The following is a 12,959-nucleotide window of genomic DNA, read 5'->3' as shown; positions in this document are numbered from 1 at the left end:
GAATGTAAGCATTGACTGAAATCACACTCTCCTGTGGAATTTCACTGAATTTCCCTAACGTACGAGCTCACCATTTGGTAACAGAAATGCTTTGTGATCGATAAGTTAACTAAATCCACCAAAGATCACTGTAAATTTAGCGGAATACACTCATTTGCAGACTTATTTGGTTTTGCGATAGACTCACCAGGGACCCAGATGATGTTTCTAGGCAACTGAATGTGCTGCTGCTGTACATATTTCGAATATCGTAGAGACTGAAACATGAGGCGGCCTGATGCATCACGTTCAGTTGCCTAGAAACATCACAAACGATAGATTCAGCTGGGCGCCAGGTGAGTCTCTCGAAAAACCAAATAAGTGTGCAAATGAGTGCATTTCGCTGACATCAGCAGACTCTGGTCGTTAAACTTATTCTCACGCAAAAGATATATTACACAATAGCGAGCGTTTTTATCTGAAAGGGGCGCACCGTTACCAAAATCTGAAACTCAAAGTGCATGCTTATCGGTCAGCTGAAGTGATGTGTTACCTCAAGTATGTCAGATCGGTTCCTGATGCCTAGCTCTTGGACAAACTATGTGGACCAATCAGAGCTGTTAAACTGCCAAACTTGGATTCAAAATTTCATCAGTTATTTTCTACAAGGTCACCGGCATAATGGTTTAGACAGTTTGTCAGAGAGTTTGTCGATTAGAGATGAAGCCTGTCCAACCACAACAACCATGGTTTGACGCGCACATGTCATAAAAACATCACTTGATAGTTAGGAAACTGATGGGTCAGTTCGTTCTAAACCCGGAGCCCTTACATTTGCACATCAAACTGTTTCGCCCCATGTGCATGAGTGTGTTTTTTAACTCGGCAGAAAAGATTTGATTACTTTGGAGGCTAAATGCTTACACCCAGATCTGATAGTGACTGGCGATAGTGGTAGTTTATTCGAATGCATACTATGAAAACAGACAAATGCGTGACCGAATATCCCGGCTGCGTTAACTGCGTGGTCTGGTCAGATGGGTGGGATAAGGCGCTCACTCGATGGTTTGAATTCATTCATTTCGTCAAAGTAGTGTGTCACTGAGAGCGAGCTAAAAAAATTCGAATGCATACTATGAAAACAGACAAATGCGTGACCGAATATCCCGGCTGCGTTAACTGCAAACGGTGGTCAGATGGGTGGGATAAGGCGCTCACTCGATGGTTTGAATTCATTCATTTCGTCAAAGTAGTGTGTCACTGAGAGCGCTACCAGCTAAAAAATCATTAAACAGACATAATTGCACGGCATCCTGGCGCCGACTGAACAATTTCCCTAATAGTGTCTGGTTATGGTTTGTAATCTGCGTCATTTGCCTACTCTCAGCTAGGTGGACCAAACTGATTTCTCGGCTGGTGGGGGCGAAAAATGGGGAAAAATAGGGATTTTAGGAGGGAAAACACGCAATACGGCACAATGGGACAATAAAAGTGAATTACAACGCGTGAATTTTGCATTGAACTATTTAAGGGCAGCATTGTCACATGATATTTAAGCTTAGTGAACCAAGTTCAAAGCCTGCTTGTTGGATTTTGGACAATGTTTGGCCTACTTCAGCTACATATCAAGAAATTTTCTCATGCAACCATGTCTTCAAATTCATCAGTTACGCAACCAAGGCGATGCTGTGAAAATTCGTCTAACTGGGGAATTCGGCGGAATATTCCAGTCAAATTTTGGCACTCAATCGTGATCTGACAAACGTTTAATCCGTTGTTTAAAAAGCGAGTTTTGTGTTGAAGAGGTGGTGTCTGGTTTCGACCATATTGTTCGTAGTTCGCGTTGCACATTCGCACCGGTTTCTCTCCTGCTAAATGAGAGCCATCTAAGGCAGGTACGGTTAGTTTTCCTAGGTGCAAAGCACGGAACGTTTCGTTCATTTATAGAATGTGAAGAAATCAGCCATCGACGTTTTATTTCAGAAAGTTGCCGCCAGTAAACCCCTTCATGTGAGGATGGTCTGCATCAGCTGGAGACCAGTCAGTCAGCTCGTTAAGCTCCCTATTACTTGATATTCCAAGAAGACAGCTAGGCTATTCTTGCAGCAGCATCTCATTGGGGAGAATAGTTTCCTTCTTTTCTGTGGGAAACGATTTTGGAAATGTGTGGACTTTTGCAGCCGCATTCCAATATTTATATTGCAAGACAAGTTGTTTTCTAGCAGATAACGCGGTTTAAGCAAAGAGTAGTGCGTGATTTCATTCGATCGCAAACATCATCTTCTATTTTGAAAAAAGATAGGTGCACATTCTAGTGAATACTAACACAGATAAGGACCATCTTAACTGCTGGAAAAATTAACAGTAATGTTCTATTTCATATATCCATAAACGACTACCGTGTAGGTAGACTAGCAAAAACGGAGGCACCGACATTTTCCCTAAGGAATTTTGCGCTGAATTGGACACTGCAACACAATCGTGGTAGAGAAATTCAGAATCAGTGAGTAAACTGTTCCCAGGAACATCGACTCAGCCAATTTTCGAAAGATTCACACCAATTTAACTTCGAAATCCTTAGTGCAAGAGTCGCGTCAAAGGCGTTCGATATACACCGAAGTAATCATGACTGATGAGGAGTGAATAGCCACGTAATAGACAACCTGTGTTGCTCTGTTCTTTTGCAGGGAAGATTCTTGTGCTTTGGTTGCCATCGCTTCTTCGTTCAATAGGCCAGTTAACCTGGGTGAATCACTGAAAGCCATTACTCAGTTGTCCACTGATTACAAATCCAAAAATATCGTGGATGTCAAAACAAACACTTAACGTTTCAGCAGGAACGCGAAGTTGCACCCGGGGAGCTGCAGCTAGCATCAAAATACATACATGCATACATACAATGCATACACCACAAGGAGTACCTACAAAAAAGAAAGGTACAATACTTTGTGTAGACAGGTCGGTGCAACACAACGTGAACGCCCGTGGACTGTCACAACATGACCAAGAAGCGACTTTACACATTCTTTGCCTGAATTCTTCAAGCGCCCAGAGGAATGCGAAGAAAGAAGTCAAGTACAACCTCATTCGGTAAGCAATGATAGTAGTGAACTGACGACCAATTAGGCTCGCTTGAATTGAAATCCAACGGAAACGAGATATTGACGTTAGGCTTCCGTTTCTCCTGCTTGGATAGCTGACCATTTCGTCGGGCACCGATATAAGCATATTCACATCCCTAGCAACTGATGGCCTCTTTGGGATTGACGTATACTTGTTTCGTAAGGATACAGAGTTTAAAAAGCATGAAGAATTAGGAAGACTTTGAAAGTTCCTGGAAAATCGACGGTACCGTCTACGTCATCTAGAGTTCTTCGTGAGGTCGCTCAGCTAAAACCACCTTATAAATTTATCGGTCGAACAGAGGCAGTCCTAGGAGATTTTTTAAACCTAATGAATTTCTCGTGTAAGCCTCTATCTAACACTTTTGAGAAGTTTGCTGCAAAAGTCTGTCCGTGAACCTTTTACCGCAAGGTGACTTGGTTTGAAACAGTGAAAAGACACAACCCTGTCATTAATTTCCTTTATGAAAATACAGTGCGATATGTCGAATATCGTACCAACTGCAACATGAGGAGGCCCGTGTGCAGCACATTCAGTTGAAGAACATTATAAACAAGAGATTCACTTTAATATTCCTTGAAAGCCAAACTGATTTGCAAATGAAACTATTTGTCGAAGTCAGTCCGGCTTGGGTTCAAGTAGAACATAAGTTGACGGAAACTCGGTGACTGAACCTACCCGATGAGCTCTTAGGAGGAAGAAAGCGGTCGTGGATTGTCGAAGAGTTTTCAGCAACCTTATGAGTAGTTTCCTTCATGACAGTACATCTACCTTTGCACATCCCAAGTGTCTTAATTTGACAATACGAACCCTCAAGACCTTCTTAAGTGATATCACAGAACCATTAACTGTACTATGAAACCCTTACAGACTCAGGTCATGACTTCTTAACATTCTTGCCAAAAGCTCTGTCACAAAATAGCGATTTCTTAACATGAAGTGTCTCTAGGTCCAATAAGTTATATAAGCTGAGCGTTTTTGCATATCTGGCAGTCAGCTAGGCAAAACTTGACCGTGCGCATACTAAATATTCCTTTGGAAAAAGAAAATAAGGTTTCTATGTAGAATTCCGTGAATCCAAATCACTCTCTAGCCGGGATTATCTTTTCAAGAATCTAAGGTTCTCTCTACAATGCCGCGCCTATTTTACCTGACAGTAAAATACTGTGACTGTTGTTGGTCCTCGGGGCTGTACCAACTCTTGTACCATCATGGTGTGCAACTTACCATTGTATCAACAAGATAAATTCGTTTTCTGATCGAGATTTTCTCCTGTAACAGAATCCAACCTATGCCAAAAAGCCGAGAAGCACTGCGCGGCTGTTTCATCCTTTCTGGGCATCCCAAGTGCGAGTCAAACACACTGCGGGTCAGCTATACACAGTCAAACAATTCAGTCTTGAAATACCAGCTGAGAGGTCGAGAGTTCGCACAGTCCTGGAAGTTTGTGAGATATGCATTGCTGACGATCTCCGACAAGGGCGAAACAACCGTCGAGTGCTTCTTGCCTTCTCGGTACAGGATAGCTTCACTTGCAGAACTGACAGTGAACTGAAAATTCCCAAATTATTCCACACTATCCATAAACGTATCTTCATCGTTAGATCTTGATATGCATCCTGCAGTAATAAATTTCCGCTACCAGATGAAGACTAAAAAAGATTATTAGTATGTGAAGATGTATCCCGATGGAGCAACTCGGTCATAATAAGGAAAAAATTCAACGACTGTTTATCTACGCGAAGCCCCTGGGAGAGTCTTCTGGTAAGCAAGCAGGACGATTCATTACTTTGGGATAACGCAGAGAAAATCAACCCAGTGTATAATTATCAGGTCATCTGTGGGTGACTTTATGTTGAAATACATCGAGTTCCAATCATTCGAAACAGACCGAGACATGAGAGATAAGATCATTGTACGAATGGATCCATTTCACATTAGTCTGTTAGTCTGTGTTAAAAAATCTGGTAAAGTCCACTGAGAAGTGAGGATTACAGTGTTTAGCAAAGCAGGACAGAGCAGGTACAAGATAGCGCACGTATAAGATGTCACTGTTATGTTGAGAGGACAAGATCAGTGACACGCAGGCATGAAGGTCGATAGAACAATGATTTGTGCAAGATGTTTCCATCTTGGGCAAGAGATGGTCCAACAATGTTTTTTAAAGTTCGACGGTCTACTGCAGCAGGTCGGACGCCGAGTAGAGGGTCTAACCCACTCAGAATTCACGAACAGCCCCAGCTGATTCGCATAGCTTTTCAAAGGAAGAAGGATTTGATACAAAACTAGAAATTCAGCAAATGACAATATCCAAAGTTATGTTCCAGCTAAATCTCTTATAATACTGTCCAGCTGAGTCTGTCGCCGAAGCAATCTAGCCTTCAAATCAGTTTATTTCGTAAACTGCTTATAATTTACATAAAGGAAACTACTCACAAGGTTTCTTGGCGGCCTTTGGCTTTGACGGGGTCTTGGCTCTTGGCTTGGCCGGCTTCTTTGCAGCCTTGGGCGTCTTCGGGACTGCAGGTTTCTTAGCCTTGACTACTTTGGGCTTCTTGACAGGCTTAGGCCTAGTAACGGCGGCCTTCTCGGCAACCTTGAAGCCCCCGGATGCATCTTTGCCCTTGTTACGGACGCGAACGAGGACACCTTTCTCTACGGCATGAACGACAGCCCACGACTGGCTTCCCCCTTCTTGGGGCTCATCACGTAGGCGCAGTCCCCGAGTTTCCTTCAACCTTATGTTCTACTTGAACCCCAATTAGATTGTTTTCTAATTTAACTTCAAGTGGGACACAAAGGTGGCGGAAAATCTGGTACTGCGCCTACTTGGTCAGCCCCAAGTAGGATGAAACCTGTCGTAGTCTATTGGATTGATTTCAATAACCCCTGAGGCTACAAATAAATGTAGTGCAATCGCCCATTGATGTTTCTTAGCCTTGAGTACTTTGAGCTTCTTGACGGGCTTAGTCTTAGCAAACGCGGCCTTCTCGGCAACCTTGAAGCTCCCGGATGCATCTTTGCCCTTGTTACGGACGCGAACGAGGACACCTTTCTCTACGGCATGAACGACAGCCCACGACTGGCTTCCCCCTTCTTGGGGCTCATCACGTAGGCGCAGTCCCCGAGTTTCCTTCAACCTTATGTTCTACTTGAACCCCAATTAGATTGTTTTCTAATTTAACTTCAAGTGGGACACAAAGGTGGCGGAAAATCTGGTACTGCGCCTACTTGGTCAGCCCCAAGTAGGATGAAACCTGTCGTAGTCTATTGGATTGATTTCAATAACCCCTGAGGCTACAAATAAATGTAGTGCAATCGCCCATTGATGTTAGCTATTGTAAACTTCGTTCAAACCTTCGTGTTCTTCAAGGAATGGGGTTTGAACAGGCGTAAATTATTTTTCCCCCATTCGCGCCATAATTCCGATTACAAACCATCTCGAATCCGGAAATAGCTCCATTGTTCCTGTGTAAATTTTACTCTGTAAAGTTCAATAACTGTTGAGTCAAAAAGTGTTTTTTCTCTGCATAGCTCCTTCCAGGGCAGTTTTTTCCACTCTACACTGAAATCTGCTGTACAATACACTTCATTGAGGAATACGGTGTACTGAAGCATGCTGGTTACTACATTATGGATGAGGTAAGTGGAAACGTCCGACGTTTCGGCCACCGAGGGTGGTCTGCATTATGGAGCAAATGACTGAAGTTACAGCATGACCACCATGGTTAGCCAAAAGGTGACAGATATTTTCAAATAACAAGTCAGAGTTCACTTCGGATTATTAAAAGGCACGTCTGGGAACAGCGTGGAACCAATTCTTAAATGGTCAACAAGCTGTCTTGTCGGTCGCGACTGGCGTAAAGTTAATAGCTGTCGTGAAACCTGTGACTGTGCGCATATGCCTCTTTTTATGCATTTTTGAATTGGCAAGCGAAGTTTTGTTCGGGATACTTGACTGACTTTTGCGTGGTAAATTAGGCCAAGCCAGACCACTGAAAAGTCAACACTGTCAGACCCACTGGCGCGCGAAAATGTCATTCGAATGGCCGCTGATTCAGCATCATGCATTTGTGCATACATGTCTAGATTCGGCGACAAGCCATGCAGATCGTCAGGGCTGACGCGAGTGTTCCTAGCTAACGCGTGAACGTGACAGATGAATCACTAGTAGCGACTGAAACATGAGGCGGCCTGGTGTAGCACATTCAGTTGCCTGGAAACATCACAAACGAGAGATTCAGCTGGGTTCCAGGTGAGTCTTGTAGACATATTTTAATAGGTTAATTGAGATAGGGTGAGTCTTTCGTGCGGGCCAGTTATCTGTGTATTGGGTTGCTTATATGGAAAGTATGCAACCGATACTTTCAGATGTCTGCTGCCGGTAAGGAATGCGGTAGCTTGGTCAACTCCCAAACCGGTTGGTTTATCTCGTAGGGCGGCCGAAGCACATGTTCGGTGAAGTACGTTTTTACGTCCATCGTTTCTACTGTTTGGCTAGCGTGGACAGTCAAGGCTGGGTTATCACATCTTATTCATTCAATGCAAAAGCGTGCAATTCACTGCCCCTCTCATGCTCCGTGGACAACAATTTGATTTGATTGGTTTGCGACGATATGTTTCCAAAGTGGTCGAAACAGACGCTAAAACCGAAAGCTATCGTCATGTTTTACAACAAAAATAGATAAAGTCAGACAGGGCGGTAACATCTGCTAAAACTCATTGACAAGAAAAGCCTCATTAAGCCATCCAAATCAAACTCCTCAGAGGTTATCTAATTTGTTCAATCTCTGAGCTTCAAACTGTCTCTCTGATCTTTTGGGTGAAACAAGAGAAGGAAAACCAATGACAACCAATGAGAACACTTAGGACGCCTGACCTGTGTAAGCATTATTTCAGGTCACCCGCAAACCTCCCCAAAGTGAGCGAAGTGCTTAGGCTAAACCAGATCTTTTTTAAGATACAGACTTTGGAATGAATTTCGTCGGACACCTCGTTTGTCACAGTGCGACTAATCCGTACAGAATATGCAGCTGGTAGCGCCAAGCATAATGACGCAAACGTGATAACCCACTGAACCATTTTATGCTATATTTTACACCACACCGTTCCTCATTAGACCACATCGTGCCGCAGCGTACCTCGCAGTATCATACCAAAATATGCTATCTATACCACACTGCATCAGAGTACAAAAAACTCTACTGTACAATAATAGAGCGTACTACGTTTTACCATACTACTACACAACTAGTTACTTCCGCACTACCATTTACTCCATCCTCCTTAATCCCAATTTCCTCACTCACCTCTGTGGTGCACCGATAAACTGATGAATGATGCTGGACCGAAATGGGCCCCCCAACATTTCTGTTTTTGCATTCATTAGATAAAGGAACCTCAGAATTCCAAACTACAGATAAGTTTGTATGTGAACATGCTTGGTTCCACTTGGGAAAATTGCTTCGGTAACCCAGCAAGGTTGCGGAAATCACTCGCACTGAAACCGATTGTTCATTCTGTAACTCTGGGTAAATGGAAAACGGGCATTGGCACAGGGATGACTCATTCTTCGGACAAAAAACTCCCTTTGGCAAAAAGAAAGTCTTTTATAAACAGTTCTCAGGATTTTCCACCAGTTTGTATCATTAATCGGTCTCCCCAATAGAAGACATCTCTTCCTGACTGGTGAAATTTACAACTACCCACATTTGCTCTTACGTCATAAGGCAACTTGGGCACGTTCCATAATCAAGTCATCAAATCACCTTCAAATCACCAACAGAAACAAAGCGCTGGTGATATGATTTTCTTCTGCAGGGCTTAATTAAAATTTTATGCTCATTTACTCATTCAACGCAAGTCACCCGGGCTAAATTAGCTCAGAGCTTTGGAGAATAAACTGATCAATAAAAATTTAATTAGCAACATTGATCTGCTTAAGGTTGAACGTACTGCGTGCTTCTTGAAGATCTTTCGGATTACCATACGACAACGTTTCACGCATTCCACAGGATTCCCTCGAATAGTCATCAGCTCGCTCCTCAAGACAGTTGGAATGCAGGAAGGGTGAGTCCATTTGAATATTTGGAGGTAACAGTTCAAACGATTCAGGGGAATTCAACGGTTGGCACGTGTATGCAACATAGCCAAACTGTGGTTGGAAATGAATCGCCGGCGGGTCTGCATGTGGTGATCCGGACAAGTCCCCGGCAGTGCCTTTGTTGCCCAAATGGGAATCAGGATTGTGCATTGACATGATTTCTCCACTCTGTCAAAACGAAAAAGGGTAAGCCTTCGTTATACCGGAACAGTATTCCATTCAGTGAGGTACACTAATTTACGCACCAATTCAGTTTTGCTGGCAGACTCACCTGGAGCCCAGCTGAATCGCTTTTATATGGTGTTTTTAAGCAGTGTATTAAGTAACGTATTACGTCTGTACAGGTATCCCATTTAGTTTATACAGTGCGTAAGCACAACATGTCAGACCAGCTGGATAGTGAGACAGACGAAATCAAACCTTTCAGTGTGACAGCTTTGTCACGTGGTACTACTTAACTTGCAAGTGACAAAGCTGATTGTTGATCAGGTGGCTGTTGATCTGTTCGCCGAGCTTGGCAATTGGCTTGCGCATTGATGATGTCTCCTCGTATGGTGACGAAACGTTTGCAAGACAATTGCCAAGCTCGGCGAACAGATCAACAGCCACCTGATCAACAATCAGCTTTGTCACTTGCAAGTTAAGTAGTACCACGAATACCCTGTCAGAATGCCGGCGGACCTGATGGGGAATGAGGATTGTTTTAGTGAGTGGTTGTCGGTGGCATGTATTAGCGAGGCAGTCTGTCCCCGCCATCAGTTGTCCCCTAAGAAGTTTGTTGCAGACAGCTAAAACCCTATATGTGGCTAATCTTAGGCCATTTGTGAATATCTCTCGCGTCCTGAGAGTTAAGCACCAGTATGTATTACTTTATTGTTGTCAATGATGATAAGGACATCCTGCCAGGAAAACTTTCCTTATTCTAAATCAGTAGATTCCGGCTTTGCTTCGGTTTGAGATCACCCGAATTGCTCAATATCGGCCTTATGCGAAACCAGAAACTTCGATTAGGTGTCATCCTAGTCGAACTTGTCGCCATTACCTCACCAGCATGCAGTGGGCGGAACTGGATTATCAGGATTGAACAGGGGAGCATGCTCACAAGTGACTTCTCTAGACATCTCGAACGACGATCCGGTATGTGTCCACTTGTGGATCAGTCAACCCAACACTTCTCACAGCTGTGGGCATCCGTCCAGCTGTGACATCGACCAATAGTGCTGGGCCATCCCTTGGACCACTCGTATGGGTTAAGCGTAAATGCATTCGAATGGCCAGGCATGACGGTCCAGATGAGTCCAGCGTTAGCTGATGGAGTTGCCAGCCAGGTTGCCTGGTATGTAGAACAACCGAAGTTCAACTTCCAATGAGGCTGAGGAGAGACTGTGAATAAACTGTTTTAACAGCGCTACTCCTGGCCAGCGATCCCTTCTAATAATTTGAACCAATCAGAGTAATCAGGCCACGGCAAGAGTGGGACTGATGGTACGGTAATCAGACAGTTACAGGAAATTACCATCACGAATTCACATTTCCGGTTTTGTGCTTCATACTAAATGCGAATAGTCGAAATTAACACAAGCTTAGTTTCCGACCAATTAGTTAAAATACACAGTCTTTTAGGCGTTAGATTATACATTAGAGAGAGTAGAAAGAATTTGCAGTTCCGGTTAGTATTCCTCTCTGAACGTAGGGTCAGTTTATGCTCCAGAGACAAGAGTCACCGTAACTTTTTATCATCTTTGTTGGGAATCTTAATCAGTATTCCGAAATCTGTGAATCGCTAAGGAGATTTGAGACTCTACCTCTATTAGACACCTAGTCACAAGTAAATCAACAACTTGTATGCGGACAGAATGCAACGTCACTATCCCCAGTCAAGTTGAACCATAATTTCTCATGTGAAAATGGGAATATTTCCGCTTGTTAACAGATAATTTCAACGCTGCATGACACTTTTATGCGTGGCATACGGCGTTGAGGGTACATTTTTGCCATTTAATCTCACCGGACAGAGTATGACGGACATTTTGTGCCTGATGTGCGAGTCTTGAGTGTGCTAGCGCTTACCGCGTCTTGAAGAACATTCAACATTGTTTGTCCTTTCTTCGGTTGCTGGTTTTTAGATGCGTGTTTCCATACAAAAACTCTTACATACACTGGGATTCATCTTATCTGACTGGAACTGTTGGTGGCATGACTTCGAATGAGACGTTTCACTCTTTTATCTCATATTCTCCTGTTGCCCTTTCGCATTCATCACTTGCATTCACTCTTGATGTTTGTGACCATGCTCTTCAAAAATAACCGAGGTTTCATCCTGCGAACTTGGGTCACAAATTTCTGGATATGATACAGTTTACAAGGCTCACTAACCGCGTCAACATCTAGGTAAGTGAAATTCGAACCGGTCTGAAACTTTGTTGCACAACGTTTCACATGTCTCCGACTTTGGTACACTGAACAGAGCTAAACACTGCCGTTTAGACACCGCCGCGTTTCGCAGAAAAAATTGAACAAGTGAACTAGACAAACAGAAGTAACAATACCCTTACCACGCTTTTTCTGAATACATTGGTTTTCCCACTTTCCTATTATCTGTTATAAATGCGACCAGCACATTCACTCCAACCTAGAAACACAAACCATCGCGACCAAACCTTCTGGGTTAGAAATAACCACAAGAATCAACTGTTATGCACTAGTGAACGCGTCGCTCACGTATGCGACAGCGGATGTTCCTACCAATGTTCCCACAAGGACAAGTAGACAAAAAATATTCGTGTCTGTTATGCTCAGTCAGCAAATAGTGAAGGTGAGGTTTACCGGACACCATGTCAACTCATGCGTGATGTCGCATGTCCACTCGCTTAATTCCGGTCAGGTGTAATGCGGTCCCACCCAGTTTTTCATTTTATCACACATGGAACTCAGTGAGATGTGAAGAATTGAGGCAGGTAAGTTGATGTCGTTGATTTTTCAATGGGTAAGTGTTAATTACGTATACAAGTAGGTGATCGAGGGAAGCACGAGAGAAATTCACCCACGGAATGTGTTCGATCTGGATAATTTTAGGTAAAGTTTTCAGAAACTAGATTTTATCACTCTGTCAATCAGAAAGAATGGTCGCTTTATTGAAAGTATGTGCTGGACCAGATATCATTGTTGAAACCCCGATACCATTGTCAAATAACTATTAGTAATTTTAAGAAAACCTATTTTGGAACAAAGACAAAAAGGAGAGGAAAGTTTTGGGTGGTGTGCTGCCACAGTAATTTCGAGTAGACCATGGCTCCAGGCAAACGGAAAGTCAGTGTGCCCCAGCGGCAGGGCCTAGCACTGTCTCGAGTCAAGCATGGGGTGTCGAGTGTAGCTCCGTTCTGTCTGTTAATCACTCTAGAGCGTGATGTCCGTTGATATTCCACAACATAATACATGATACGCGTTTAGACCCACAACGTATCCTCTCAATTCTTCCAGCACCGTAACAGATATGAAAAAGTCCATTGTATCCTGAAAGTTTAGCCGAGTTAAGCTCTTAATAAAGTCCTTTGGTGGTGATGTATCATGGGCTCAGCCTGAATTTGAACTCTGGACTTTTGACGGGACTTTTGCCGGTACTCCGCGAGGTGAATAGGATAATCACACCTGAACAGATGAAGGCCCACTCAAACGAGACTAATGTGGATACACACTTCACGAATCCCACAGATACCTACAAGTAGTCGAAAAAGTGCCTAGTGAGTTTCCGAGT

General features: G+C 43.4%; 2 protein-coding genes across 2 annotated transcripts; one reads left to right on the top strand and one right to left on the bottom strand.

Annotated features, from left to right (window-relative positions):
* Positions 1-277: 277 nt before the first annotated feature.
* Positions 278-7,357, top strand: T265_12612 (hypothetical protein; the record flags this gene model as incomplete). Its single annotated transcript, XM_009164621.1, has 3 exons — positions 278-335; positions 6,647-6,744; positions 7,277-7,357. Coding segments are annotated over 3 exons (237 nt in total), but the record flags the coding sequence as incomplete, so codon positions are not given.
* A 1,662-nt stretch (positions 7,358-9,019) lies between these two features.
* On the bottom strand, positions 9,020-9,361 carry T265_00706 (hypothetical protein; the record flags this gene model as incomplete). Its single annotated transcript, XM_009164555.1, has 1 exon — positions 9,020-9,361. The coding sequence occupies one exon, from the start codon at positions 9,359-9,361 to the stop codon at positions 9,020-9,022; it is 342 nt and encodes a 113-aa protein (XP_009162819.1).
* Positions 9,362-12,959: the final 3,598 nt, after the last annotated feature.

The sequence above is a fragment of the Opisthorchis viverrini genome (genome assembly GCF_000715545.1).
Source record: "Opisthorchis viverrini unplaced genomic scaffold opera_v5_7, whole genome shotgun sequence".
NCBI lineage: Eukaryota > Metazoa > Platyhelminthes > Trematoda > Opisthorchiida > Opisthorchiidae > Opisthorchis > Opisthorchis viverrini.
This window is presented reverse-complemented; position numbering and strand designations above follow the sequence as displayed.